The sequence below is a fragment of the Chironomus tepperi genome, unplaced genomic scaffold (assembly GCF_022539635.2).
Source record: "Chironomus tepperi strain 1889 unplaced genomic scaffold, CSIRO-AGI_Ctep_v1 contig_8, whole genome shotgun sequence".
Classification (NCBI taxonomy): Eukaryota; Metazoa; Arthropoda; class Insecta; order Diptera; family Chironomidae; genus Chironomus; species Chironomus tepperi.
The window spans coordinates 1,369,714-1,391,418 of NW_027226130.1; the positions used below are offsets into that span (position 1 = coordinate 1,369,714).

At 36.2% G+C, this 21,705-nt stretch overlaps 3 protein-coding genes across 3 annotated transcripts; 2 read left to right on the forward strand and 1 right to left on the reverse strand.

The window, feature by feature from the left end:
• Positions 1-391: 391 nt before the first annotated feature.
• LOC139100610 (cuticle protein 2-like) lies at positions 392-4,582 on the reverse strand. Its single transcript, XM_070653294.1, has 3 exons — positions 4,413-4,582; positions 2,712-2,956; positions 392-2,245 (listed from the first exon to the last, which is right to left on the reverse strand). The coding sequence occupies exons 1-3, from the start codon at positions 4,422-4,424 to the stop codon at positions 1,798-1,800; spliced, it is 705 nt and encodes a 234-aa protein (XP_070509395.1). The 5' UTR covers positions 4,425-4,582; the 3' UTR covers positions 392-1,797.
• A 4,321-nt stretch (positions 4,583-8,903) lies between these two features.
• Positions 8,904-9,710, forward strand: LOC139100318 (craniofacial development protein 2-like). Its single transcript, XM_070652944.1, has one exon. The coding sequence runs from the start codon at positions 8,904-8,906 to the stop codon at positions 9,708-9,710; it is 807 nt and encodes a 268-aa protein (XP_070509045.1).
• Positions 9,711-16,117: 6,407 nt separating this feature from the next.
• LOC139100339 (uncharacterized) lies at positions 16,118-21,286 on the forward strand. Its single transcript, XM_070652961.1, has 3 exons — positions 16,118-16,553; positions 17,079-17,329; positions 21,275-21,286. Exons 1-3 carry the CDS (start codon positions 16,118-16,120, stop codon positions 21,284-21,286), a joined length of 699 nt encoding a protein of 232 aa, XP_070509062.1.
• Positions 21,287-21,705: the final 419 nt, after the last annotated feature.

The following is a 21,705-nucleotide window of genomic DNA, read 5'->3' on the forward strand; positions in this document are numbered from 1 at the left end:
AGAGTCAAACTCTGCAGGCAATGAGCATATTACTTACTTCGTTGGCCGTACAGATCAAGTGTGATCAATGGCCTCCCTTAGATGTCACCTAAAGCCGGTTCTATCGCCAGCACCGGCTGCTAAATGCAATGCTGACATTGTCGTGAGGTTAAAGCTAATTTCCAGCATGTTTTCCTTACAACTTCCTTCAAAATTCATTCCAAATTGCAGCAAGTTAGTTGAACCAATGTTATATCACAGCCAAAGTACCATGACCAGCAATAAAACTCAAATATTTATTCAATTACTTCCAAAACTAAAGCACTGTATCTTCATATTTCAAAAACTTGATTTATTTCCCTATATTCGGTTATATCCTGTAAGAAAAGCAATAAAAATACCAAAAACAAACTTTTTCATTTTTATCAGCAGATTTATTTATCACAATATCAACAAATGTTTATTTCCTCGCTATAAGAAATCTCTATTTACAATTGCATTTTTAATTCATTACTTTTTTCATTCTTTGACTTGAGTATTATTATATTTTTTTTTTGTATTTTTTTTCTTATTCTTTTTTTCTTGTTATCGAGAGAAAGGAATTTACAGATAGAGATAGAGAAAGAGATATAGTCAGTCAGGAAAAGTAGGAACAGGCAATAGTTGAGAAAAATTAAAAATGGGAAAGAATTTTTAGTGTTATCCAGGAAAAGAGGGAAATGGAATAAAGCATGATAGGAATAGTAACAGACATAGACATAGATTATACAGCAAAGAATAGTGACGAAGGTGCAGAAGAGTAAGGAGGAAAAATGGAAGGCAATGGATCGATTTATGGTTGGGATCAGTGATGGGGTTTGATGGGTAAGGTTGGATTTTACATGCAGCAATGAATCCGAGCGGCATAATGCGATGATCCGTAAAATTGAGTCGAGCTCAACTGTCATGATGACGTAAGGGCAACCTAGCATTTAACCGTTAATATGGCAACCTAGAACATATTGTGTAGCTCGAGAAATGGAACCAATGACATGCTGTATGGTATACAATCACATGACAGTCAGTTCCATGACTCTAACAGACAATGAGCATGTTCTCAAGAGCTTGGTCGCTTCTTCTAGTAAGCATTTTCATGTAGTTGTTCTCATCTTATGCTGCTCTTAAGAGAACATGATGCTAGGGCCTTGCTGTGTCACATGACTGTCAGTTGCATCACTCCAGCATGTTCTCGACAGTTTAATCACTCCACTTCTACTGCTCGTAAGCATTGCTCTCACCTTACCCTGCTCTTGTGAGTACAGACTCTCTTTGCATGCTAGGATGATATACCACTCGGACCATACTGCATCACTGATCTCTTAGATTTCACAATTTTCACTAAATGATGACTCAATCTTCGTTTTAAATGCATGACTTAATCATCATCATTCAGCAACCATTAAGCTTTCAATTGTTGAATTTCTTAATTAATTCTCTCTCAAAATTGAACAAAAAAATTTGCTCCGCGTATGTTTGGTTCCTTGTGGGAATTTCGTCAGAATTATGGATATTTTCAGGATATTCTTCAGGGTATAGGATCTGGATTTTAAGGTTATGTATGAAAATCTGACAAAAATTCACCACAAGGGGAGAGTTTCTTTTAATCTCAAAAAGTATGTTCATCTTGCAGAGACTATAAAGTCTCACAAATGACTCTAATATAAAATAAATTATAAAACTAAGAATAGAATAGAATAAAAAAAGTCTATACATGATGTGTATATGGTGAATAGGACGAGAAAATGTCTAAAGATCATGAAATAAAGAGTAAGAGGACATTTAAGACTTATTGAATGAGAATGAATAACCATCAGGTGTACGATTAAGGCTCAATTTGCCTGGTGGGAAGAAACGATTTGGACTTGGTGTTGTGTCAACATAGTTTGGTGCTGGGACATTGTAGTTTTGTTGACGTGGAGCTGGAGCGGGTTGTGGATTGTATTGGGGTTGTGGCTGATATTGAGGTTGTGGTTGATTTTGATAGTTATATGATTGTTGTGGAGCTGGTGCTGGTCGGTGGACTGGAGCTGGAGCTTGTTGACGTCCATCACCACGATAACCTGGATTGTTCCAACGTTCATCATATGAACCATCATCGTATTGGCTTGATGTATCATATGGATCTTTATATGCTGGGGCATTTGAGTTTGGTTGATATTGTGGTTGTGGTGCTTGTTGTGGTGGTGCTGGTGGTGCGACTGGTAAATGATCACCGCTAGCTTGGAATCTGTAAAATGCAATTTTTAAAATGAGACACAAATTCAGGAAATGGAAATAAAAAAAAAGTAATTAATTATGCAAAATATCTAGCAGTTACGCTCTGGATAAGTGTACGAATGTACAATTTTTTTGCGGTAGATTTGAAACAGTGTTAAATTTATTACAATTTGCTATCGCATTGCACATTTTTGTGGGCTACAGCCATTAAACTAACAGCTACACAAAAAATACATGCAAAATGGAAAAAAAGTTAAGCAATGGCAATTTTTATGCTTCATTACATTCCAAACTTCTCTCGCTTATTTCTCCGTTCAAAAGCATACAGCAACAAAAATTGTTGGCTGTTGTGCATGAATAGTTTTTTTAACTGCTCTCGCTTAATACGATGAAGTTGCAGCAGATGATTAATTATCGTATCACTACTGACCCACTACCAATGACATTCAGGCATCACTTAAAAGTAATAAACTTACCCATTTTTGCCGGCAACGTATGAAACTTTACGAACTTGACCAGTTGGATCAACATAGCTGTATTCACCACGTCTGTTTCCTTCTTCGTCTGTTTCTTCTTTGAAGTCAGTTCCATCTTCTTGTGTATAAGCGGCACCGAATTGTCCGTTACCACTTAAGTATCTTTGTTCGCTGATAATGGCGGCGTGCTTTGGATCTTTGTAGTTTTGGGCGCCAGAAAGTGCCACGAGGGCTGTGAGAACGATCTGATTTGAGAATGGGAAATGGGGTTAGTTAGGGATGTATTTTTGGGGGATATTTGTTGTAGGAAAGTTGATTGACTTAATTGGAATTTGAAGTTCAAGTGAGAATTTGCAGCAATATTTAAGCATGAATTAAGCACTTTCGGATGTTGCTATTAAAATATTCATTAAGTTTAGTGCTTTTTTATGGATTTTTTACTTAATGTGAATGTTTTGTGGCTCATATGCTCTTATAATCCGATGATTTGATACCATTAACTAGACAATAACATCTTGTAGGAGCAAAAAATCAGGAAAAGCGCAAATAAGACTTGTGTTTTGACAAGCTTGCTGATTTCTACGAAAGACAATGCATGTCTTGCCATTTAGAAACTACTGCCTATATTTAAATCTATTTTATAAATAACTTTACTGTATTTTTTACATTTTACATTGTATTCTGTGTGCTATCACATAGGCAGAATGATTAAGAACAGTAAATGAAGCATCACTTAGCTGCTTTCCTTGACATGCAATGAGTATACTCATAAACAAAGCTTAAATTCGACTCGTATGGAATACAAAATATTTGGAATTTGCATCGTAGATCTGGCTTCAGTTATGTTATAATATAATGATTGAAGGGCCCAGCCTTATGAGCTGGAGGCACTGTGATTTTAAATCTGTTGTACCACACCTTTTAGACCTACAGTTTATAGTGGGATCCGAACCAGTTCGAATCAGTTATGTTGACTCTATTCAGTTCAAAAATTGGACTGAATTCGAGTTCTGCTCATAATTAACTTCAGAAAATTGAGAATACTTTACTAAATATGTCTATGAGCAAGCACAATTCAGCCTAGCATACTTTAGCTCGTATTACTCTAGTTAGAACAAGCCAAGCTTTTACATTCGACAAAACTACATTACAACTAGGGTTTCCAGTATTCCCGTACCCGTGAAATTTTGGGAATCAGGAACGGAAACGGGAATGACCTTCGGGAACGGGTTGAAGCTTATTTTTGTCAACTCTGGCTGGATTTATCACAATTTTAATGAACTCAAATAATTAAAATCATCGATTGGTATGCAATTTTGAAATAAATTCATTTTGATCGACTGCCTGGCTTGATGAAGCACGAAATCTTAACAATTAAACACCAAAGAAAGCTCATATTGTTGTTGCAAATCAATAACAAATTGATGCAAATGAGAAATTTCGACAATTTGAACAATATCTTATGCTGATCCATTTCTTTAAGCTTTGAGTATTCATCCATTCAAAATCCATCATTAAATCCACTTGCAGATGCTGTATTTTCATTTATTCAATTTTTTAGCAGCCACATAAATTCACAAACTCAATTTTATGAGCTTTTTTCAAATTTTTAATATTTTTATGTCACTTTTAAGTCTATCCAAATTATCCACAACAATTAATATTCCAATGACATGAATATATCCAAATTTTGACACTCACAAATCGGAACATAATTCCTTAAATTTTTATTCTAATTTAATAGATAAGATTGAAAGATAAAGACTCTCGGTAAACTGCTTAATTCACTAAGCCTTCACACACGAAATAAAGACTAAAAAAAAATTACTAAAAGACTTGAGAATAGTTCGATCGAATAGGAAAGAAGGAACTGATTATATTTCGATCAAATTCATTCGTTTTTATAGCCTGCCCCCGAAATAAGCAACTGTAGCAAGAAACAAAGCATTGCATTTGAGGTAATTCCGATACATATTTTGTTTTTGTACTCACCCGCCTTCCACTACACAGCACTGACTGCATGTGTATGTGTGTAAACAATTTCTACAAAGTACAGATTGAGAAGAAACAGAAAAAAACCTTGGAAACAAGACAGACATGAATATTAGAGGTATTGGAAGCAAGAAAAGCAAAAAAACTTGCCCAGGAATCAGCTGCTGTTGCTATTGCATGCCATTACTTGTTATACATATTAGAGCAGAGAATAGAGAAGTGGATTTTTGCTTTCATTTACTCGAGTTCTCATGCCTTATATGATCATTACCACATGCAATATCATGATGACGTAGAATTGGATATAAATATTATTATCGAATAATTGAAGGTGATGTGAAAATTGATTATTGGTATGTGAGTGCACTTTTTACTTTATTATTGTGAACTTTCTTTTAAAAATTACTTTCGTCTTGTGCGGTGTTGTGTTACTGTGGATGGTTATTTGATTTGATTCTTCCTGGATTATTTTGATTGTTGTTGGTGATGTGATGAAGATTTTTGTTGATTTTTTGTTGGAATTGTGAGTTTGGAGCTTTATCTTTTGGAATGTGCCGAGCGACACAAATGAAAAAAGCTCCGTTCACAGAAACACTTACTTATTTATTTCGCTGACCGTACAGATCGAGTATGATCCATGGCCTCACTCAGATGCCACCTGAAACTGATCCCAAAAATACACGACATAAAATTGCTAAAAACTGGCTTCAAGTCAATATGAATCTGGATTGAGGCATGATTTAACTGAACTTGACATCAGGTACTAGACAAGAGTTATGTTGGCCTGGGGTCAGATTATTAGACATTTTAATGGCATGTGCCTTTCGGGCTTAACTCTATTATGTAGAGTTCTGTTATGAACTCTTCTATTTTAACTGGATTTCATTTGGTGGATTAATGGATCTATTAATTGTGTCTATGACCGAGTCTGGTCGGAGCATTTTTCATTTGTGTTGCTCGGGATTGGCTCGGGATATTTATCTCAAAATGTTTAATCGATATAATTCAACATAAGCATGTGATATTGGGGAATTCATAAGTGATGTTAAGTACTCAAGTAGCAAATTGATCTAAAACATCGTGACTAATGAAGTTATTTGAACATTCCAATTTGTAGAGCTAAATACAAGAGTGGATTAATTCTACTTCAAATTGTTATAATTGATATAAACATTTAGCAGCAGGTCCACCAATCATCAAGAGTTCAGTCAGGGAGAAAGCGATGAGTTTTAAAATTTGAAATGTTTTGGAAATAATCTTGATACTGTTTCAAAATTGCAGATCTGCAGACAAAAGTTGCCGGTTTGCAGCAATGGACAGAATACAAGGGACAGCCGAAAACTGCATGTTTCGGCATGTAAAAAGCAGAAAATTCAGGCCTGCAATAATTGCTCGAACTCGAAAGAAAGGATTTCCATTTCTCGTTCAGAAACATTTCTTGGTTTCATTCCTGTTTAGTCTTTATTACTCAAATCCAGAACTCAAAGTCAATCTTTCTACAAACAATGAGGTCGACTTGAATTCGGAATCCAATAGCCTGTCTTTTTCCATACAAAATCCAAGTAACTTCAAGCTCTATCCAAATCTTTACAAAACCCCAAAAAGCCAGACAAAACTTATTAGTTAACAATTTTAATTGAACATACTTTTACCGACCATCGATTAAAGCTTGAGAAATTCGAAATTCCACATACATCCATTTCAAATACCAAGAAGCATTTTTCAAAATAAAAACAGTTTTTACTGACATTATAACCATAAGAGCATGTAGCGGGCGTAAACTGTCCATTTATAGAGATTAAAACTCCACAGCATATACATGCAGTCATGATGAAATTCTTGTTATGTACGAAAAATGTCAGTGAGCCTCCTTTCTTCCCATTTGCCTACATACAATCATGTGTGAATTATTAACACACATTTACTTTCCATTTAATCCAGTGGTGGGCAACCTGTGTGCTGCGGTACACATTGGTGCTAAGCATCGACCGAATCCGCACACGGCATACGGTTCATATCATTTTCAAGAATTTTTAGGTGCCGCAACACACAGGTTGTCCACCCCTGGATCTAATCGAAATGTACATGCACAAATTCTAGTCCCACTTCATAGCCACAACTTTACATCACTTAGATCATTGTCGGGTGATAATTTTTCGTTGTTATTTAATCGGTTTTGAATATTGCAATGGACTCATGGGTGTGCATATGATGGTTAAGTACTAAATAATAAATGGTTTGGTCTTTTATAATAATGTGGTGGATTTAAATGCTCTCGATGGAATGTAAAACTGAAATAAAAAAAATATTTTTGTGCTTTGGAATTATAAATTAAGCTGGTTATGCATAAATTGTGATCATAAAATGTGTATGGGATTTTGTTTGGGTCAGTGGTGGACAAGTTGTGTGATGCGGTACATTAGGAACTTTTTGAAAGTGCGATGAACTGTATGCTGTGTGCGAATCAAGGTTTACGATCAAGGTATGCCATGGCTCAAATATGTTTGAACAGTACTTGTTAGGTTCAGTAGTGGATAACCTGTGTGTCACGGAATTCTAGTATGCAGCCGATTTTTTGGAAGTACCTAGAACCTTAAGCCGAGCTCAGTTTCGATAAAGGCTTACCATTGAGCTGTGGAATGGCATAATAAGGTTGGACAGCACTGGTTTATATCAGTGGTGAGCAACCTTTGTGCCGCGGCACAGTAAGAAATACCACAAACCATATGCCGTGTGCTGTTTTGGTCGAGGCTTTCCACCAAGTTGGGCCATGTTGCAAAAAAGGTTGAGCAGCACTGGTTTATGTCAGTGGTGGACAACCTGAATGTCACGACACTCTAGTGTGCAGTGAACCATATACTCTGTCCGGTTTTGTTCAGCGCTTGCCACTCAGGTGTGCCATGCCACAAAAAAGGTTGTGCAGCACTGCTATAGATGCATTATTTGTATCTATATGCACACAATTGTGAATATTCCGTCAATTATGAAAGCTTAAAACTGAGACATCACTGCAACTGTCATCAATTTGATAACAAACAGTCATAAACTGTGAACCAGACCAAAACACTCGTCAACATCCAACATCCATCTTAATTAAACCCGTATCCTCACACTTCTTAATCTAATTCAAGGAAAATTGATGCAGACATCATCAAAATTGTGATTGGACAAACAAAAAAAAAGGAGATAAAAAAAGAGACCCTTAAGAAATAAAGCAATTTGCTACTCAACATCCAAACGTGTTACTTTATTGCTTCAAAACTTTACGCCATAAATATTAAGCTGTCAGATCCCTTTTTGTCTTCTTTTGTATAAACAAACAGTTTTTATGGATATACAACTAAGCAGAAATATTGCAAAGTAAATAAGTTAGTAGTCCATATGTGGATCTTTAATACTGTATCTCATAGAAACAAAGGAAATTGGAGAAACAAAGAGGATGATAAAGAGTCGTCTAGCTTGAATTATGGATGATGCAGTTGTGGTAAGGAATCTTTAGTAAGGATTATGATTTGTGGTTTAAGGAAATTGCAATTAATATTGCATTAAATAGAGCATGTAGTGTAAGATACATAAGCAATTATAGCCTTAATGGAAGAAACTCTTGCTGCATTGTTAATCGATTCTCTAGAACAGACATGAGGCATGCTCAATAATGCTATCTGAGTATGCATATGAGCACACTTATTTGAGTGAGTTTGTTAGGGTCTAGGGTAGTGTTGGGCAGCCTCTTATTTTTTGTCGCACAACTTGAAGTCCGAGTCATGCCGACCTGAAACCGAATTTTTAATCGTTTAGCCGATTTGTGATATTGGAGATATTTAAATGCTCCTAATTAAACAAGTTATACCGCATTTGGGTGGAATCCACTAGGGAAAAGGCGTTCAGATGCTCGATAGGCAAAATGACATAGGATGGTAATGAAGAAATACCATTTAGATGTTAGAACTGAGAATGTGTACAGGCTTTGTTATCCGGTCATCAATAAAGTCAGATGAATGGTCTTTTATAGCAACCTAGACTCATAGTTGGGCCTTGTTTCCAGTAGGTAAGTAATCAGCCTCTCAGCTGATAATTATACCCGATTGAGTCAACTATAGGGGATGCAAAGGGTAGTGACGCGTAATACAGGTGTAAAACGCCCTTCAGCCTATCCTACCCAAGTACCTACTTCCACCTCCCCGCGGTGCATTCCTGGCTATGCCAATCCGCTCAAGCGGTGCGGTACAAACGGAGCAGGTTAGTTTGAGCGTGAGGCCTGGCGAGCCCACCCTCGTTAAAAAATGTCAAGCCACGAAACGTTATAAGAATATACAACGGACGGATTTACCAACGACGACCCCAGCTAAACACAAACGGACAGGAGATCTCCAACTCAGCACATGGAATGTAAGAACGCTCACACAACCAGGAGCCTTGCAGGCTTTAGTGCTCGAGTTGAGGCACTATAAAAGCAACATCACAGCAATCCAGGAGACGAGGTGGATTGGAAACAACGTTTTGGATGTCAGTAGATTTAGGGTGTTTGCAAGCGGAAACGCAACTCAAAGGATTAGGGGCACGGGTTTCATTGTTGATCCACTATGGTCCGAAAAAGTGATAGACTGGAAGCCTGTGAGTGACAGGCTGTGCGTATTGAGAATTAAGGGAAAATTCTTTAACATCAGCATTATTAATGTATACGCCCCAACAAATGAACGCCCGGATGATGAAAAGGATGCATTCTATTCGCAATTAGAAAGGACTTATGACAACTGTCCTAGAAGTGACATTAAGATTGTCATCGGTGACGTAAATGCCCAAATTGGAAGAGAAAAGACATTTAAACCAACGATTGGATCCTTTAGTCTTCACCCTAAGTCAAATGAAAACGGACTGAGACTTATCACATTCGCCGCCGCAATGAACATGAGAATAAGCTCAACATATTTCCAACGGAGAAGTTCCCGTAAAGCAACCTGGAGTCCACCTGGAGGAGGAAAAAGTGCCAGATCGATCATATATTGATCGACAACCGTCATGCATCAAACATTCTGAATGTAAGAAGCTTCAGATACACACAAGCGGACATCGAACACCATGATTCTGATCATTATGCTGTTGGAGCTAAAATTCGATTTAGGTTGAGCAACATTGGACGAATAAGGAGCACAAAACAAAAGAAGTATGATGTGACAAAGCTCAAGAACAACAGAGTTAAGGAAAATTTCAATGCTCGAGTGGAACAACAACTGAAGGAGAGAAATGGCGAACTGACGATATGGCAGGATTGTCATATTGCAATGAAGCAAGCTGCTGAAGAATGCCTTGGGTACCACCAACCAGAAAAGAAAGAGTGGTTTGATGACGAGTGCAAGCAAGCTGTTCAGAGACTGATTGAGGCAAAAAATATGAGAACAACGAGAGCGCGAACCAGAGGGCGAAGCCGACTCATGTTTAGCTCGCTATAGCCAGCTAAAAATCGGCTAAACCTTAGCTGGCTTTAGCCGGCTAACGGATTTCGTTGTTTTCTTTTAGCTGGCTATAGCTGGCTAAACGCATATTAGCCGGCTAAAATCGCAGCTATAGCCGGCTAAAAAGAGAATTTTTGCCTTGTGAATTTCATACAAAAATTTCAAACTTTTTCTTTTTTAGCTGCATAAGTTCGAGACTCAGATTTGTTTTTTTCTTCTTTTTTACCCTAAAAAGTTTAAATTTATAAAAAAAATTATTATTTTTTTGGAATTTAATTCAGAAATTATAAGTATCTGAAGTAAAAGCTCATTCAAAACTAAAATAAATCATAATTAATCAGTTCATTATAATATTTTACAATCAAAATCCTTCAGGAATGTTAAATTAATTTCCAAAAGTTAAAAATTTCACATTTTGGCAGTAAATTTTCATTTTCTTCAAAATATATGGTGAGAAATACAGGAAATTGTATATATAGATAAAGAACTACTATATAAAATGCTAAAATTCAATTTAACTGTTAACAGTTACATATTTTCTGTTTTAAATGTACATTGTTTTGATAATAAAATGAAATTTTACTACAAAAAATTGTAATTATCGAATTTTGCACTTTTTTAAACATTTTTAAATTTATTAACTTAATTTCTGATAGTAAAGTATTGTAGTGAACTAATCATAAGGATTTATATCCATTTTGAATGAGTATTCACTTCAAATACTTGAAATTTACTATTTACTATTTAAAAATACCAAAAAATTATAAATTTAAAATTTTTAATGCAAAAAAGAAGAGAAAAAAAATTTGAGACTCGAACTTGTTGAAAGGAGAATATTTTCTCTCTTTATTTATGATTAATGTATGAGAGTACTTTCTCTCTCTTTAATGTATTTTAATATTTATAGAGTTGAAATAAATATTGTTCTTTATTCTATCTGCAATTATCAACATGGTAGCAGAGCGTAGTTAGTCACACGCGAAATAATTAAAAGTGAAATTATTTTGTGTTAAGTTAATTCACCAGTGAGTTTAAAAAATATATATATATATATATAAAGACAGTTACAGCGTCTAGGGAAAGTTAACGAAGTACCTAGAAATTAAACAATTAGAAAGGTGAATTAAGTGTGAAGTGAAAAGATAGAATCATTAAAAAGTTAAATATGTGCACAAAAATTGGTGACATTAGTGTAGAACGCCTCAAGGGCAGTGAAAATTATCATGCCTGGAAGGAGGCGATAAAAAACATCCTAGTGATAAAAGACTTGTCAGAGTGCCTCGCTGGCACCGAAAAGGATGTAGTGAAAATCAATAAAGCAAAGGCATATTTAACGCTCTCAGTTGAGCCTGTGTTACAGTGTCACATTACAAATTTATCGACAGCTAAACAAATGTGGGATCATCTCTCAAATATGTTTGAGGACGCAGGACTTCCGCGACAAGTAAGCTTGCTAACAGGAGCTTGTAGTCTATTCTTAAAAGATTGCAATGATATGCAAGAATATGTAAGTAAGATGACAGATTACTTCAACAGGTTAGAAGCGTCGAAACTGAAGATGGAAGAAGCATATAAAATAGGCTTAATTCTGAAGGGAGTTGGTGAAAAGTATGCTCCACTAGTATTAAGCATGGATGCCAGCGGTAAGCAGCTAACTACAGAATATGTGATTCAAAAGTTACTAGATAATTCCACATCGGCATCAGCTTCATCATCTGGTGAGAAGGCCTTATTTGTGAGAAAGAATCAGAAAGGTAAGGATTCCAAAAAGAAAGACAAATCACAGTTAAAATGCCATAACTGTGGAAAGTCAGGTCACTTTGCAAAAGAATGCAAGGCCAAGAAGAAATCTGAAACGACCACCAATAAAGAGTCAGCGTTTCTTATTTCACATCGTAATAAGTTGCAAAGCGCGGCTATGTGCGCGAAACAACAGAGCATGTGGTATGTTGATTCCGGAGCGTCAGCTCATATTACACCACATCATGAAATATTATTTGATTCTCATGAATGCAACGTCGGACAAATTGTAGCAGCAAATAATCAAAAAATGCATGTCAAAGCTGTTGGTAAGACGAGAATAAAAATTTCAAATGAAAATGTGACTGTAAGCGAAGTATTACATGTGCCAGAAGCAAATGCAAATTTGCTATCCGTCTCAAAAATTGTTGAAAATGGCAACAGTGTAATATTTGATAAAAAAGGCTGCCAGATAAAAGACGCTCATAACAAAGTCATAGCAACATGTAAGGCTGAAAATGGAGTTTACAAGTTGGAAACTCAACAGCTCAACAAGTGTCTGTCATCAGTTAAGGATGAAGACAAATTAATGTTGTGGCATCGAAAGTTAGGCCACATCAATTTTCAAGCTTTGAGCAAAATGAAGGCTGGACTGGTTGACGGAATAGATTTCAACGAAGGCGTTGAAGTGTTGAAGAGCTGCAAGGTGTGTTGCACAGGAAAGCAGCATGCCCTTCCATTTGCAAAATCAACAAGAACGTCATCTGAAGTTCTCCAGATAATTCATAGCGATTTGTGTGGTCCAATGGAGACACAATCATTCAGCAAAGCTAAGTATTTCATTACATTTGTAGATGATTATAGTCGTGTTGTTTTTACATATTTTCTAGCACAAAAATCTGAGGCCTTTGACAAATTCAAGGAATTTAAGGCATATGCTGAAAATATGACTGGAAAAAGAATCAAAACACTCAGGACGGATAATGGCCTAGAGTACTGCAATGCAAAATTTGAGGCATTATGCAAGAGTAGTGGAATCAAACACGAGACATCATGCGCCTACACGCCAGCACAAAATGGAGTTGCTGAAAGATTCAATCGAACAATCATCGAGAGAACAAAATGTCTGCTGTTTGACGCGAATTTATCTAAGAAATTCTGGGCTGAAGCGGTGAATTGGTCAACCTACTTAATCAACAGAAGTTTTTCAAGTGTACACGGAGGAATACCACATGAGAAGTTTTATGGGCAACGTGTGGATATGACCAAATTGAAATTATTTGGTGCACCTGTAATGGTGATGATTCCCAAAGAAAAAAGAAAGAAGCTTGACTCAAATTCCGTTGAAATGGTTTTTACCGGATATGACTTAACGAGAAAAGCATATCGATGTGTAGATAAAAACACTGGAAAATTATGTGTGGAAAGAAATGTTAAATTCTTGCATGTGTCAGAAGAGGAATCGAGTGTGATTGAGCTTGACTTCAATGAGGAAAGTCAAGGAAGAGACTCACCGATTAAGACACATGACGACACAAAAAATGACGATGAATCTTCTGTTGATGAGTTTAAATCTGAAGAAGAAGAAGTATTTGTGGAAGTGCCACAAATGAGTAGTGGTCTGACACCGAAAAGTCAACCAAACTCAATCCCAGATGTGACTCCTAAATATCCAATGCCTAACGTAACCACGAGGAGCCAAACAAGGTTAGGGCTAAATTTCGCGCGACTTGTCATGATCTCAAATGAAGAATTCGCCATGAAATGCGATAATGAAGAAGTTCTTAATGATCCAGTAAGTATTACTGAAGTAAATGCCAGAGGCGATAGAGAAGAATGGATCCTGGCGATGAAAAATGAGTATGAATCGCTCATTAAAAATAATACTTGGAAACTGGTTGATCTTCCTAAAGGAAAGAAGATTATAAAAACTAAGTGGTTATTCAAGACCAAAAAGAACACAAATGGCGAGATTACAAAGAGAAAAGCCAGACTCGTAGCAAAAGGATTCACACAACGATATGGGATAGACTACAAGGAAACTTTTTCACCAGTAGTGCGATATCAAAATATCAGATTGCTGATTGCATTGGCAGCTAAATTCCAGTTAAAAATCCATCAACTCGATGTTGTGACAGCATTTCTTCAAGGAGAAGTTGATGAGGAACTATACATCGAGCAACCAGAGGGGTTCGATGACGGATCTGGAAAGGTATGTCGCTTAGAAAAGGCAATATATGGTCTTAAACAAGCTGGCAGATGCTGGAACAAAAAACTTGATGAGACCTTAAAGGAATTTGGTCTAGTAAATTTGAAATTAGATCCTTGCATTTACTATCAAGAGAATTTATTGATAGCTATCTACGTTGACGATTTCTTAATCTTCTATAAGGATGAAAAGAAATTAAAGAAACTGATTAAGGATCTTAGCAGTAAATTTGAGATGAAAGACATGGGACCAGCAGAAGGATGCCTAGGCATCCGTATAAAACAAAAGAACGAAGGAATATATATCGATCAAGAGATATATGTCAAAGAAGTATTGACACGATTTGGAATGTTCGAGTGCAAGCCTGTAAAAAATCCTTGTGAAGTATCCATCAAATTGGAGGAAAGTAAAGAAAATGATGACACTATTCCATATCAGGAAGCTGTCGGTTGTCTGCTCTTTATAGCACAAGGGACGAGGCCAGATATTGCATATGCTGTTCATAATGTGAGTAAGTACAATAAGTGCCACAATGAAAGCCATTGGAAAGCAGTAAAAAGAATTATGAGATACCTAAAAGGAACAAGTGACATGAAATTATTATACAAGAAAAGTGATAATGATCTACATGGATATAGTGACTCAGACTGGAGTGCTGATACTTCAACTAGAAAATCTGTGAGCGGCTACGTCTTCAAATTGAGTGAAGGAGCGATCAGTTGGAGAGCTGTGAGACAATCAACGGTGGCATTGTCCAGCACTGAGGCGGAATACACTGCACTAGCGGCAGCTACACAAGAAGCAATGTATCTCAAACAATTACTTGGCGAGCTGAATATAATCACAAAAGGGACTGTGATTTATGTGGATAATACAAGCGCAATTGCTATAGCAAATAATGATGTGTATAGCAATAGGACAAAACACATTGATATCAAGCTCCACTTCATACGCGATGCGATAAAAAGAAATTGATGACTACATGCCACGTGAATACAAAAGAAAATGCTGCGGATTTATTGACGAAAGGAATTACTGTGGAATTGCTTAATAAGCACCGTCGGTTCATCGGTCTAGTATAAATTAAGTATTTTTCAATTCATTAATAGTCATTAAGTATCAGTACTTTGTTAAGAAAAGAGTAAAAGAAAATTAAGTTGATAATTAATTTTAATAATTTTCTGAAAGTAGGAAATAGTAGTTTAAAAATATTGTAACAATTTTTAAAACTTAACATTTCTGTTTGTATCGTTGTAGAAAAATGGGTTTCTTCTCTAATGATGACAACACAGGATCTAGGAATCATGAAACTAACATAACTTTGATAGATAACGACAAGATGCAACTTGGGATATTGATAACGTTATTAGTGTTAAAGATTATAGAGTTTATTTTATATTTTGCTAGATCATTAAAAAAGGTTGTCGGAGTAAGAAACAATCCTAATGTATAAAAGCAGTTAGGGATTTGAGAGACCTTCTCTCTGTAATTGAGCAACACCATTAATTAAAGTAAAGAAGATAAAATAAGTTAGGGTGTTGAAAGGAGAATATTTTCTCTCTTTATTTATGATTAATGTATGAGAGTACTTTCTCTCTCTTTAATGTATTTTAATATTTATAGAGTTGAAATAAATATTGTTCTTTATTCTATCTGCAATTATCAACAGAACTTATGCGGCTAAAAAGAAAAAAATTGAAATTTTTGTATGAAATTTCATTAAACTTCACAAGACAAAAATTCTCTTTTTAGCCGGCTTTAGCTACGCTTTTAGCCGGCTAAAGAGGAGTTTAGCCAGCTAAAGCCAGCTAACGAAATTTCACGAAATTTTTTAGCCGGCTAAAGCCGACTTTAGCTGATCTTAGCCGACTATAGCGAGCTAAGCTCGGCTTCGCCCTCTGGCGCGAACTGAAGAAATAAAGCAACTTCAACGTAACAAAAAAGAACTCTTTAGAAGTAAGAAAAGAAAATTTGACAGACAGTGTCTTGATGATATTGAGGAGCTCCAGTCAATGAATGAGTCGAGGAAATTCTTCAATGCTGTCAAATTCGCAAGGAAAAAGTTCCATCCAAGAGTAGCTATCTGTAAATCAAAGAATGGTGAACTGCTTTGCAGTCAAACTATAGTATTGGACAGATGGAAGGAACACTTTCAAGAGGTCTTAAATGTCGGTGAAGCTTGTCAAGAAAGCAGAACAACAAGACTGTACGAGAGGAATGATGGCAAGGAATGTCCTGAACCCACATTGAGTGAGGTACGTGAAGCAATTGCTAGACTAAAGAACAACAAGGCTCCAGGTGAGGACAGTTTACCAGCTGAGCTGTTTAAGACTGGATGTTCTATGTTAGAGGAGAAGATGCATGAAATCATCGTACAAGTCTGGAATGAGGAGAAAATGCCAGATGAATGGACAGTTGGAGTCATATGCCCGCTCCATAAGAAAGGGTGTAAGTTGACATGTAGCAACTTTCGCGGCATTACACTGTTAAGTTCAGCGTATAAAATATTTTCAAAAATTCTCTCGTCAAGGCTAGAGCCTCTCTACGAAGACTTTCTGCACGAGTTTCAGGCGGGTTTTAGGAAGAGCCGGTCGACAATTGACCAAATACATTGCGTGAGACAAATCATTCAGAAGAGTAGTGACAAGAATACGGAAACGCTGCATCTGCTCATCGACTTTAAAGCAGCTTATGATTCCGTTGATAGAGAAGGTTTGTGGAATCTCATGACCGAGTTTCAATTTCCTCATAAGATGATTCGACTACTTAGAACAACACTGTGTAAGGTCCAGAGTCGTGTTAAGGTCCAAGGGCAGTTATCCGACAGCTTTGAGACATTAACTGGACTTAAGCAGGGGGATGAGTTGTCGACTAAGCTTTTTAATATTGCGCTGGAAGGTGTGTGTAGGAAGGCACAGTTGGAACTTAGTGGATCGATATTCAACAAATCGACTCAATTACTGGCATACGCAGATGATATTGACATCGTCGGAAGGAATTTACGATCTATCACGGATGCGTACTCGAAGCTGGAACGTGAAGCTGAACGCATTGGACTAAAGGTAAATGAGGAGAAGACTAAGCTTCTAATGGTCGCTGCATCAGACAGAACAAAGCAGAAAGTAGGCAGTCATCTTAGTGTCAATGGCAGAAGATTCGAAGTGGTGCAAGACTTCAAGTACCTCGGATCCTTTATTAACACCACAGCAGATGTCAGCATGGAGGTACGCAAACGAATCCACTCAGCTTATGGTGCATACTACAGCTTAAAGCACCTTTTTACGTCCAAGAGTCTGTCTAGAGGCACAAAGGTGATGCTATACAAGACGCTCATTCGGGTCATTGCATTGTACGGCTCGGAAACCTGGAATTCTACACAAGCAGATGAGGAAGCACTTGGTGTCTTTGAGAGACGAATACTGCGAGCGATTTATGGACCTGCAAAAGAAGGTGAAGTATACCGATGTAGACATAATCATGAACTTTATCAGCTTTTCCAGGATGCTGATATTGTCACTGTTCTTCGTGTGAATCGGTTGAGATGGGCAGGGCATTTGAACAGACGACCACAGGATGCCCCAGTATATAGAGTAACCTTTGCAGACTTTGTGGATGGCAAAAGATCAAGAGGAAGACCGAAAATGTCCTGGATTGATTGTGTGGATAAGGACGCTAGAGTTCTCAATATCCCTAATTGGCAGAGGTTATCGAAAGATAGAGCTGTCTACAGACATTCTTTAAACGCGGCAATGGGCCCCCGTGCGCCCCAGCCAAGGAAGTAAGTAAGTAAGTAAGAGTCAACTCCAGGTGTTTTCTAAGGAGACCATGGATCACAATTGACAGTAAAGTATTAACAACTCTGCTGATAAAAATGAAGAATTCTACCCAAATAGGAGGTAAACCCTAAATTCAATTGCTGGGCTACACTTAAGCTGCCAACAGCCCATCTTCACCCCACTTACAAATCCATTACCTTTATAGCCACTCAAAGACACCTCAAAAGTTCAAACAAAAATATTGTCAAAATCACTCAAAAAAGTAAACAACAAAATAATCCATAATGTTGCAGATATAAGCATACAATATAAAAGCACAAAATAAACTTGATAAATTGCAGTTTTACGATCCAGATTAATAATAGTACAATCAGCTATGAGATTAAAGAAGAATGCAGACACTTCAATAGGAAAAAATGAAATTTTATCTCGAGGATTTTTTTTATTGCAAGCCATAAAGAAGAAAGTTTGAGGATGCAGAGAAAATTTATGAACCTTTTTATGGCTCACAACACTCATCACTCTGCATGACAATGGTTTTTTTTTGCTATTTCTGGTGGAAAAACGAGGAAATTCGCTGGAAAAAAGGAGAAATACCGGAAAGCACATGGAATTGAAATGGCTGTAAATCCAGCATATGGCAGTCTGATTCTGTGTCTAGATAAGGCTCTTGTGGATTATGTTAGCCCAGAGTCATGGATAGAGTCATGTTAACCCAGATTCACGGCCATAGTTATGTTAGCCCAAATTAATTGCCAGAGTCATGTCCAGAGACATGGTCAGAGTCATGGCCAGAGTCACGTTAGTCCAGAGTCAAGGTCATAGTCATGGTCAGAGTCATGATAATCTAGATTTATAGCCAGTGTCATGTTAGCCCAGAATCATGGCTAGAGTCTTGCCCAGAGTCATGTTAGCCCAGTGACGCCATAAACCGTAAGCCGTATTTGGTTCCATTCCAAGCTTACCACCAAAATGTGCCATTCCTCTACCATGTGCTTTCCGGCAAACCAAATGTCATTCGATTCATATTTCATTACCCAAATTTATGATGATATAATTTGATCAATCGATCCATTATCTGAAAATGTTACAAAAGTGATGAATCAATTTGCTTTATTTCGTTTTATTCTGAGTGATAAATATTGTTTTATTGAGTATCTTTCAGTTCTGTTTTGGTTGCAGTAGATGAAAAGCTACCAAGAGCTTGTAGCTAATTTCTGTAACATTTGCGTGGTTTTTAATCAGCAATCTGACATTTATGTTACAATTGAAAGCCATTCATTGCATTCATAAGCAGCTAAGTGTAAACAAACATCCAAATTAGGAAATTAAGAAGGTTAAATGAACTAAAATCATGATTGTCACTTCCTTTTGGTTCATTTGACTTTAATCAAGTCAAAACTTCCATTGTTAAACACTAATTCAGTCAATTAAGGGCACAAAGAAGAAGTAAAGCTACATGTGATCATTAATAGCTAAAAATAAGAAGTAGATCAAGTGAATTTATAGAAGATGTTATCAGCCATAATGAATATTGAAGTATGTAAACCAATGACTATATTAAATATCTATAAACAATTGTGTATTGGCAAGTAGACATGATTATCGATTTTATTTTTACTTTATATTGTTCCATATATGTCACCGACAATAATACAAATTAAAGGATTGTTGCTTGATATTAAACTTGTTGTACACTCTGCAATTATTATTGATGATTTATGGAATTATGGACATAATTTGATTTGCACCTATTGGATGTAGATTTGGACAATTATTGTGTATATCTAATTATTAAATGTAATGATACAACAGATTGGTCAATTTTAGTGATGATTTCTGTTATGGATGGACACAACTTTGTATTTAAGAATTTAGACTGAGGCAATGAAGTGCTAGATCTGTATTGGAATTTATGTGAATTGTCAGCCTTAGATATTGATCATTCTTGAACTTAACGATGCGGTTCAGAGTGACAAAAATGGAGAAGAATCTGCTACGGAGCTTTGACTTACTTAGTTACTTTGTTTGCCGTACAGATCAGTTGTGATTCATGGCCTCCCTCCAATGTCACCTGAAATAAGTTCTATCGGAGATGATGGAGCTTTTTTGACTATGCTGAAGTTCTTTTATTAAAATCAATTGTTAGCTGCTTAAATTTGGATTTGCCAAAAGACGAAGCGGAGCTATTTCGGCTAAAATCATTTGTTATATTTTTGGCGAGATGAAGCCATTTCAAAACCATGTCAGGTATTAAAATGCTTCTCTACATGAAATTCTAGAATTCTCAGTCGTATTTGCTAAGCTCAAAGGTCTATTAAGCCCTAAATTCAGCTTTAAGTGAGTGTTCAGCTGACTTTTAGCCAATCGGCTAAGAAATCGGCTAAAGCGCAATTCCGAGCTTGTTAAAGCTAAAAGTTCAGCAAATATGACGCAGAATCCTAGTATTTCAAACAAAGTACAGTTTTAATAGGCAACATCAGTTTGTAGATGACATTATACTGGCAAAAAATGCAAAAATAATTTTATCCGAAAAAACAAGCTTCGACCTCTGCTACCAACTTTCCATTTGGCTTTAATATTAGTAGAGTCTTAAAAGCTCCGAATCAGAACCGCCTTCAATTGTATCACTCCTGATACCCGAGTCTTAGCATTATCATAGCGACGTGGATGTGCTCAAGCCGACTCATTTCTGGTTTTCAAGTGAATATTCATCAACTAGAATTAACATGTTCATAATATGGTTAATTGCCTGGTTAACAGCAAAACGCAAAAATTCATTCTATTTTTGGTGCACTCAATTTCATTTGTGGCATCATGTTGTTCAAGCTAGTGCCGCCTGAATTTGTGGATCAAGTCATAAAGAATAAGAACAATAGACAGGTTGATAACAGTATTTTTGGGTATTATAACATCAATCTGTAAAATAGCATCAGTGGCCCAAATGGTGGAGCATTGACCATTACCTGCCAAAAGTCCTAGACATTCAATTCTAAGGCAATGTCAAATTGTAGAAAATCAATAATTTTCGCAATTTTTAAATAGAGTGTTTAAGTCTTGCTGTTTGCTTTGCTGTGGAGATGACTGTCTTAAAAATCAATTAAAATTAAATCAAATGCTTTTCTATAAACGGCCTTTTAAATGCTGCAATATGCATTAAAATACTCAATATTAATGACTCAATATAATGTAAGTGAAATATTCACCCAAACACTCAATTTATCCATAATGTAAATTGCTAAACAAACATTCCAACAATTTTTTCTCACTTAACTTACGCAAAATCATTTCATTTACAAAAATAACTTTGTATTAATCCACAATTTCCATTTTAAAAAATCATCAATTTTCTGCACCAAAAACACATTTTTTTCTCCATATTTCTCTTTACAGCAGCAGCAATGACTTTATATAATCATTTTTGCAAAACACACAAAAAAAAGATCGATTTATGTAAAAATAGCTAATTGATCCAGTTTCTTAGTTTTCTCAGTTTCAGACGCGCAAGAAACAAAACAAAAACATGGACAGAAAAGAAAGAGAAAAAAGAGATTGAAAGAAAAGAAGCATAATAATCAATAGCGCCGCTTATAATTATGAGAAGAAAAAAATTGCTGGTTATTGAATCGTGTAGGTTTGTAATTGTTATGATTAAAGCTGGCTGTTGAGGTTTTGTTGCGCATTTTATTAAGTTTGTGGATTGAGTTTTGTTTGGAAGGTTGGATTACATTTTATTTCAATATTTTGGATCTGAATGATATTAAAGATTCGTTGACTTTGAACCAGAATTGAGCTACACAAATGAAGAAGACACCACTATGGAG